The 9,669-nt window shown below is 51.4% G+C and overlaps 1 protein-coding gene across 1 annotated transcript in view; it reads left to right on the forward strand.

The window, feature by feature from the left end:
* Positions 1-8,342: 8,342 nt before the first annotated feature.
* ADORA2B (adenosine A2b receptor) overlaps positions 8,343-9,669 on the forward strand; it is a 19,778-nt gene continuing 18,451 nt past the window's right edge. The window contains exon 1 of the mRNA XM_015422071.1: positions 8,343-8,936. Coding sequence (XP_015277557.1) covers positions 8,578-8,936 — 359 coding nt within the window. The 5' untranslated portion in view covers positions 8,343-8,577. The remainder of the gene's footprint in view (positions 8,937-9,669) is intronic.

Consider the following 9,669-nt stretch of genomic DNA (forward strand, 5'->3'; position numbering starts at 1 on the left):
GGCCTTGCAGCTCCACTGCCGAGCCCCATGAGGGACCCGGCGGTGGACCTGCAAGGCCGGCGGGAGTGCAAGGAAGCCCTGCAAAGGCCCTCCCTGGCCCCAGGCAGGCAGGGGTGGGGAGAGGCAGGGAGGAAGCAACTTACCCTCCCTCTTCTCCTGCCTCCTCCTGGCTGAATGAGGGCCGGAAGCGGGGGCGGGGCTTCGTCATGTGCCCCGCCCCCCATACCTCACCCGGGGGAACTGCGATCCCCCGCGATCCCCCCGAAATGACCTCTGCTGGCATCCCTACCTGAAGCTGTGAGAGAAGCAATTTGCCTGAGGCTATTCCCTGAACCCACTGCAGATTTTCTTTTTCTTGTGTCAGAAGCGGAGAGAGTTGGGCTAGCATGGGGCCATTCCACAGCGAAGGAACACCGAGGCACGGAGTCACGCAGCTTGGAGTGGAGGGCAGAAAAGTGGGACATAAATATTTGCAATAAACGAACTTCCCTGGGAATCAGTCCCGCGAATGTGCAGAGGGACCGGGTGGTGCAGTCTCAGCCGGGCCTCAGGCTATTTGAGTAGCCCAGGCTTACCCCCACGTAAATGCGCATAGGATTACAACCATAAAAGCAGAACAAAGAGGAGAACCCAGGAGAGTGGGAGTGGAGGAAGACGGTCGCCAAGCCCTCTTGTCGGGATTCTTGTTGAGTAAGTCAGCAGAGTATTAAGAGACTGAGTCCATGGTGTGTTTAAAAATATAAAAGTTTACTATAAAGCTAACATGGGAAAAGGTACACAGGATATGAAATAACAAAGAGCTAATATGGCTACAGGAGCTGCGGTGGCTCAAGTGGTTAAGACGCTGAACTGCAGGCTGTGGAAGGTCAGTAGTTCAGCGGTTCAAGACCCGGGTGCCGCAAGACAGGGTGAGCTCCCGTCTCTAGTTCCAGCTCCTGCCAACCTAGCAGTTCGAAAGCAAGAAATTGCAAGTAGATAAATAGGGACCACTTCGGTGAGAAGGTAACAGCGTTCCGTGCGCCTTGGTGTTTAGTCACGCCGGCCACATGACCACGGAAACGTCTTCGGACAGCACTGGCTCTTCGGCTTTGAAACGGAGATGAGCACCGCAACCCTAGAGTCGGATTCGACTGGCTTTCGAGCAATGGAACCTTTACCTTTAATATGGCTACATCCTTGCAGCTAAAAGGTAAAACGGGAAGAGCCGAATGGCGTCTCCTTCTCAGTCAGAACAAAGAACGGGAGGAGAAACCAATATGCTAAATACTTGACACCCTGGTTTCCAATCAGACTAGCAAATTAGCTCCAAAGTTCCCGGGCATTCTCTTGTCTAAACAGATTGGTTACAAGCAAGCATGTGACTTAACAAACATCATTAACCCTGTAAATACTGAAGTGTTTTGACTTGTAGCACCCAACACCTCTCCACCATTTCACAAAGGAGAATGCTGCCTATGAAAGGGCCCAAAGGACCTGCCCCTTCAAGGCAGAAACTGGTCTTTTTCTTTATTTTATATACTTCACTTAAACTCAGCTTTCCCCCCCCAGTGGGGACCCACAGAGGCTTACAGCATTCTCCTCTGCTCCATTTTATCCTCACAACAACCCTGTGAGGTAGGTCAGGCTGAGACTGGACCCAGGAGAGATTCGAACCTGGGTCTCCTAGCTCCTGATCTGACGCCACACTGCCCAGTTCCCAGCTTCCTTGGGAAATGTTTGGGTAAAGGCAGTTGAGGCACAGAGCCTGGATCTGTCCACGAGAAAACTGCTGCCTGGCTCTTCCCCATGCTTTTCCAGCAGGTCTCTGGGCATGAGCAGAGTTCCTTAACCTGTGACTATTAGCTGACAACTTCAGTTGCACTCCTAGGAGGAGGACTTTGAGGGCAAACAGATGAACACGTGAACACACATGAAGCTGCCTCATACTGAGTCAGACCCTGGGTCCATCAAAGTCAGTCTTATCTACTCAGACTGGCAGCGGCTCTCTGGGGTCAAAGAAGAAGTGGAAGAGGAGGAGGAGGAAGAGATTGGATTTATATCCTGCCCTTCACTACCTGAAGGAGTCTCAGAGCGGCTCACAAGCTCCTTTCCCTTCCCCTCCCCACAACAGACACCCTGTGAGCAATGTTCCCTCTAAGCTGTGGAGTCTTGTGAACAAAAATTCTACTTTGTGAGCTACTGACATTAAAGCTGTGGGCAAGCGATTTGGCTGCTGCATAAATCATTTTGCTCTGGAGCCATCCTTCCTGAGCGGAAACAAAAATGTGTGAGCTGGAGGCTACAAAACTGTGAGCTAGCTCACACTAACTCAGCTTAGAGGGAACACTGCCTGTGAGGTCGGTGGGGCTGAGATAGCTCTTGAGGACTGCCCTTGAGAGAACAGCTCTGAAAAAACTTATGACTGACCCAAGGTCACACCAGCAGCTGCATGTGTAGGAGTGGGGAATCAAACCCGGTTCTCCCAGATTAGAGTCTGCGCTCCTAACCACTACACCAAACTGGCTCTCAGGCCTACTGCCCTATCATTTAACTGGAGATGCCGAGGATTCTGCATGCCAAGCGGAGGCTCTGCCACTGAGCCACAGCCCCTCCCTAATGGGCCACAATCTGTTTCTTGAGAAGCCAAGCCCCCCCCCCCCCCCGCCGCCGCCATCTCTCCTTGTGGTTGCTGGCCAATGTGGCAGAGGGAGGGCGAGAGGAATCCCACAACTCCTGCAAGGGGAGGGGCAGGACTATTTTTTGGGGAGGAACCCACAGGAACGGAGTTCCGGCTGGCTCCCAAGTTGGCCATGCCCAGCAGGAACTCATTAGCATAATAAGACACACCCAACAGCAGAAACTCATTAGGATTGACTACATTAGGGGCCGAGCATGCAAAGGAGTTCCTGCAACAAAAAAAGCCCTGGGTTTTGACAACAAACAAGGTAAACAGAATAAGAAGCAGAAGGTGGGTGTGGCTGGATGACCACACTTCTGGTAGCATGGGGGTGTGGCCTAATATGATAATGAGCTGTGTTGTCAGGGGTGTGGCATAATATGCTAATGAGTTTCTGCTGTTGGGTGTGGCCTATTATGTTAATGAGTTCCTGCTGGGCTTTTTCTACAAAAAAAAAAGCCCTGGGGAGGGACAGGCACTGTGTCCCTCTAAGGTGTGCGTGCGAGGGGCCGCTCATTAACACAGGAAGCCCCGCTCAGCAGCAGTCTAGAGCCACGCAGGGTCTTCCACTGTCCAGTGCCTATTTCAAGATTACAGCAGTATTCTGCTCAGGATGTGATCTGCTCTGCTTAGTAGGGGGGAAAACAGAGGGAACATTGCAACTGCAACTGCCTGGGGCTGGAGGAGGTAAGGGGCCACTCCTGTAAGGTCCTGCTCCGGGATACTCCTCTGCTGTCTGGGAGAACTGGGGCTTTTTATTTGATCATCGGCCTGGCTGCAGGGTCCTCAAGGGACACTGACCATGCCTTGCCGCACAAAAGATTTGCAGGCGGTCTCCTCCAGCGGTGAAACTGCATATGATCCTTAGGGGGGACGATCACAAGCAGAGTGCCTCGGGATGTCACGTGGACAGGAAGGAGTCCATTTTTGCCTGGCCCACCCGCATCGACACTGTTTCCCTTGCAAGAGCCCCCATGGCTGCTGTTCCTGCCCACCCACCCACCCACCCCCCCACACTGGAGGGTTGCTTAGGGCTTTGGGAATACTAGTTCCCAGCTGCCATTCAAAAAAGCAGATCTGCAGCTCTCGCTGAGCTCTAACTCAGCACCTCAAAGGGCTAGAGACCTGCTTCTCTAAAATGGGAGCCCGGAAGTGGGAGGTTGTGGCAATGAGAACGTCGTGATGCTCACGGGTGGGTAGCCTTTAAGACAGACATAGTTTTATTCAAGGTATAAAATCTTATTATTACATGCTTAGATGCATTGTCAGTCCATGGAAAGGGAGGTAGAAAACAAAAGGGAGTAAAATATTAGCCCAAGAAAGTTAGGGAACATTCACTCGAGAGCCAGTTTGGTGTCGTGGTTGAGTGCGCGGACTCTACTCTGGGAGAACCGGGTTTGATTCCCCACTCCTTCACTTGCACCTGCTGGATGACCTTGGGCAAGCTGTAGTTCTGTCAGAGCTGTTATTGAAAAAGAGCAGTTTCTGTCAGAGCTCTCTCCGCCCCACCTCCCTCACAGGGTGTCTGTTGTGGGGAGGGGAAGGGAAAGGAGATTGTAAGCCGCTCTGAGACTCTGACTCCCTTTGGGTAGTGAAGGGCAGGGTATAAATCCAAACTCTTCTTCTTCTTCTTTGATGCTTAGAAAACAATAAGCTGCCCAGACAGTAACGCTCCAGTGATTTAGCCAAGCTCTCCAGTGGTGGTGGTGGGGAGAGGTGGCTGAGGCACGGGAAGGCACGGGGAAACTTTGGTGTGGACAATCTGTTGCCACCACACATTGGTAGCAACAGGGCTTTTTTGTAGAAAAAGCCCAGCAGGAACTCATTAGCATAATAGGCTGCACCCAACAGCAGAAACATATTAGCATATTAGGCCACACACCCTACAGTGCAGTTCATTAGCATATTAGGCCACACCCCCATGCCTTCCCTTGGCTTCCCCGGGCGCCCCATGGCTGCGGGGAGCCCAGGCAAGCCGGCCCTTGGACAGGCTGGGGAAGGCATGGGGAGGCATTTAAATGCTTCCCAGATCCTTGCAGGGGCCCCCCTGGCCCACCCGCCTTGGAGTCGCTGGGGTGTGTGTGTCGCTCTCCAGGCCTTCCCTCTGTAGCCAGGCACGGAGAGGTTTTGGCTGTAGTGGGCGTGGCTAACTCTGAAGCCAGCCGGAACTCCGTTCCTGTGCGTTCCTGCCCAAAAATAGCCCTGGAGCAACAAGAAGATCTGCGCGGAGAGCTGTTTCCCTGTAGGAGCAGCCCGACCATGTCAAACCTGCATGTATGTTCCAGCTCAGCAGATTTTGATTGGAGTCCCTCTCAGAACCATCTCTGGAGTCTGGTAAGAACATTAGAGAAGCCATGTGGGATCAGTGGCCCATCCAGTCCAACACTCTGTGTCACACAATGGCCATAAACCAGGTGCTACTGGGAGGTCCACCAGCGGGGCCAGAAGTAATGTACCCTTGAAGTCTGTTGCTGGGAGTCCAAGGAGGCCGAAAACGTTCTGCATTGGAGGAGATATGAGAGGAGGAGAAAATAGAATTTTTACAAGCAAATTGGGCGGCTTTGTCTGGACCATGGGTTACTTAACGGACCTAACAGACCACTGCAGATGAAGGGGGGAAATTCAGAACCGTGTACTGACAAGGTTGTGGAAAGATGGACTCCTTTTATGACGTACCAGAATGACACGTTTCATAACAGATTGTTTCCTTGTGTCTTTCTAAAAGGCATTGTGAATTTATGTTTATTTCTCCCTTACTATCTCATAGATTTTGTATGTTTATATTAAAAATATTTTTAAGAGGCTGGAGGACTTCCTTGGACATATTATTGTGATAGATGTATAAACTGTATACAAAGCCCCGTCTTTGGTTGTAGCTGTAACCAATGAAAAGCAGTACATGTTTGTAACAGTTTACTCATTATTAAAGACTATTTGTCTACATTTTAATTCTGTTCATTAATCAAACTAATAGCTGGGAGCTTTCTTCCCCCCCCCCCGCTTTCTGTGTGCCAGTGTTCCTTTTCGCTGTTCTAATTAGATTTGGGTATACAACTTCACACTGATATAACATTGTTTTTAGGGTGGGGATCCATTTAAAATGTTTATAATTTGTATTTTTTTAATTCATCAAGTTTAAACATTAAACTTGCAGAACATCTGCTTTGTTGGATTAGCATTCTGCATCCAACAGAGGCCAGGCAGAGATGCCTCTAGGAAGGGTATAAAAACAATTAACCTCCCCCACTGTTCGGTACTCAGGTAGATTGCCTCCGAACATGGAGGTTTGATTAAGCTAATTTATGTGTCATAGCTTCTAGAGAGACCTATCCACTTCTATGTGTTAGTTATCCTTTAAAAAACACAGCCAGCCTCTTTCTTTCTTTCTTTCTTTCTTTCTTTCTTTCTTTCTTTCTTTCTTTCTTTCTTTCTTTCTTTCTTTCTTTCTTTCTTTCTTCCCAGTAGCAGAGCTCCTTGTTTACAATGCAATCTGCTATTTAAAACCAGCACGGCCCATAAACTCTGGACAAGAATCTCATATGCGTATCATAAAACACATTCCAGCACGAACTGAAAAGAGCAACTTTTCTACTCGTTCAGATAAAGGCTCTTGGAGAGAGAGGGAAAGCTGTCCTTACCTAGTTTCCAAAAAAGTGTTGATTTTTCCTGCCTCCTTGAATGCCTGCTTACAACCAGATCCAGAGCAGAGGAAAGTCCACTGAACTGAAGGAGCTTAGACGGGTGTAAGCCTTTGTAGGATCGGGCTGTCAATCACTTGGATTCCAGCTTGCTCCCATTTATTCCACTCCTTGCCCATCCACCACCAAGCCTCTTCCCTCTGTCTGCAGATGTTTCTCTGTGTATTTTTTTTTTTAATGTGGTCCTGACATGCCCCAAAAGCTGCTCTAGGGAGCCAAGCTACTGTGTGGATGCAGACAGACAGAGTTTTGCGACTGCCTCATTAGAGTCAGAGATTCTCTAGAGTGACTTCCAAGCTGACTCTTCATAGACAGTCTTGCGTATCCAGCCGCTCTCAGCACAAAAGCCTGCAGGGAAGGCTTGATCCGCCTTAGAAAGAGAGAGAGAAAATGAGTAACATGCAACTCACTCCCAAAATAAACAGCCCAAACACACTGGCAAGGGCAGTTTCAAGAAGTGTCTCTTTAAACCTGGGAGAGGTGCCCTGGGATATTGGGACAGAGAAAGCACTCTGTTGGGCTGCAAATATGCTTCAAAGTTTTTGAAGAACAAACTTTATCAGGTTCAATACCAGATGCAGACTGTGTTGCTGCTGCTGCTATTGTTTTTGGAGGGGGGGGGTTAATTTAAAAACAGTGCAAACGTTGAAGTTTCACAAAACCCTTCATCAGGTCAAAAAACAGGATATTTGCTCTTCGTTATTCAAATGTGACTTCATACTTGAAGCATCTTTCTTGAAACCAATCAACAATGGCATGCAAACCTTTTAACTGATAAACTATTTGATGATGGTAGAATAAATGCGATTTTTTTAAAAAAAGTAGCTGTAGGTCAAAAGGAGCAGCAAGCCCGTTCTTCAACTAGCTGAAGCATAAAAAGAAGAAAGTCCACGGGCATTTCAGGAAGATGAATAAAACCCCAATTTAACTCAGGGAGGTTCATCACAAAGATAACCATTTTGCTGCATGGTAAAATATCAGCAAGTATTCCAAGGGCACAGCAGCAGTGAGGAAAAAGTGGTTGGATACACGAATAAGGAACTGGGAACCAACTTCAGCCTCCTTAAAAACTTCACAAGTTTAAAGGGGGGAGTATTTGGCTAATTAACGAAATTAACATTTCAGCCGTAGAAAACGCAAGAAATTAGGAACAAAGAACAAGTAAGAGGCTTTGGGTTGCCAGCTCTGGGTTGGGAAATTCCTGCAGATTTGAGGGTTGGAGCTTGGGGAGAACAGGGTTTGGGGAGGGAAGAGACCTCAGCAAGGTATGATGCCAGAGAATCGACCTTCCGAAGCTGCCATTTGCTCCAGAACACTGATCTGTGCCGCCTGGAGATCTGTGTAGCAATTCCGGGAGATCTCCAGGCCCCACCTGGAGGCTGCCGGCTCCTCGTGGCCGCTTCCAGACGTCACAGACCTCCGTGTTTCTGCGCAAGTACAAAGTGCGCCGAACCTGAGAGGCTGGGCAGTATGCCTTTTTTACCAACAGGGCTGAGAGTGAGACTCTCACTAGGACTGATTCATCCAAGGCGTCCGTCCACCTTCCCTTCCAGGAACTTATTTTGCGTGTTTTTTTTCAAGCGCGTCACATCCTAACATTACGGTAAAAACTTTGGAGGGGCGGGGTTGGGTGGCGCGCCTCGGCCAATCGGGCGCCGAGCTCCCGGGGGCTCCGCCTCTCCTTGTCCATGTGCAGAAATAGCCGCGCAAGAGGCTGCTGTGCCCGTAGCAGTCAGCGCTGACTCCGCCGGCGGGGCGTCCCGGAGGGTCTGGGGGCCGTTTGGAGCGTCTCGGGTGGCCCCGCGGCTGGAAGGAGGGCGGCCTCGCGCTCCCCGGTGGTCCCCCTGGCGCCGGCTGGTTCCTGGAGCTGCGCCTCTGGGCTTCTGCGGGCGCCATCCTTGCCCGGCGGAGTCGGGCTGTGCCCATTGCCCGGACGGGATCAGTGAGTTTTGGCAGCCGGACAGTTGGCTCTCTCTCTCCTCCCTTCCCCGGGGGCGCTTGGAGGGGTTCAGGCGGCGGCTGTTCTTTCTGCGATGGCTGCGGACGTCTCCCAGTGGGGCGGGCGCCAAGGAGGCCGGGCCGGTCTGGCTCCTTTGGCCGGCCTGTCTCCCCGGGCTTGCCCTTGAGGGGTCTGTTTGGCACGATGGGCGCTTCCTCCTCGCCGGCCGGCCGGCCGCTCCCCGTGCCCTCAGGCAGCGGCGTGGCCAGGGCCCCCTCCTTGACATGACTGTCACCTCGGCGGCCCCCGTCGCCCCCCAGAGCATGGATCAGGTGTACATCGCCGTGGAGCTCTGCATCGCCGTGTTGTCCATCGCGGGCAACGTCTTGGTCTGCTGGGCCGTGGCCATCAACAGCACCCTCAAGAACGCCACCAACTACTTCCTGGTCTCGCTGGCGGTGGCCGACATCGCCGTGGGGCTCCTGGCCATCCCCTTCGCCATCACCATCAGCATCGGCTTCCACACCAACTTCCACTGCTGCCTCTTCCTGGCCTGCTTCGTCCTGGTGCTCACCCAGAGCTCCATCTTCAGCCTGTTGGCCGTGGCTGTGGATCGTTACTTGGCCATCAAGATCCCTCTGAGGTGAGAGAGAGTTTCCCCCCTTCGGAATCTGAGGCCCTGGGCATTGGGGTTCAGCTGGATGCAGCCTGGCTCACTTGCCTGAGCCGTCTGGAATCACCTGGCCCCTCTCTGGTGCACAGGCTGTCTGCACAATGGTCTAGAATCAGTTGTAGTGAGGTTACGGGCGGGGAGGTGGCTCACTCCATCGGATGTTCGAAGGGCATGACTGGTGGCTTCTTATTTCACCCTTTCAAATGTTTTTTGCCCCCTGCTTTCAGGGGACAGTGGCATCACGCTGGAACCAGAGACCCCGGCCTTGGATTTGGGAAGCCCCCGCTGCTCTCCCACCTCTGTTGTAGGTTCTTTGGGTGAATTCTGATAACTGTGAGCCGCTTAAAAATTTACTGCCCGCAGTCTCCCATTGTGTTGGTTAAGCCCGGCATTAGCAGCCGAGGTTGCCTTCCGCCCTTGAAGGTATAGCTAAATCAGCTGGGTGGAGCGGCCTTGCTCAAGATGGCCTCGGTTTCCCCAGAGGCTTCATGGGCTTTGCAGTGGCCTACCTCGCAGGGTTATGGGAAAGGCAAATACAATCAAACAGCATTGTGTGCTTGCCTTGGGGCCATGAGCCAGAGTGTGCATTTTGTGCTAGGACTGTAAATGGAATACAAAGCAGCTCCAGAATCCTTGAAAGTGCCCGAGGAAAGAAGGGACTTCTGCTGGACATCTGAGATAGGGTGTTGTCTGTCTTGCTCAC

The sequence above is a fragment of the Gekko japonicus genome, unplaced genomic scaffold (assembly GCF_001447785.1).
Source record: "Gekko japonicus isolate JY-2015 unplaced genomic scaffold, Gekko_japonicus_V1.1 scaffold182, whole genome shotgun sequence".
NCBI lineage: Eukaryota > Metazoa > Chordata > Lepidosauria > Squamata > Gekkonidae > Gekko > Gekko japonicus.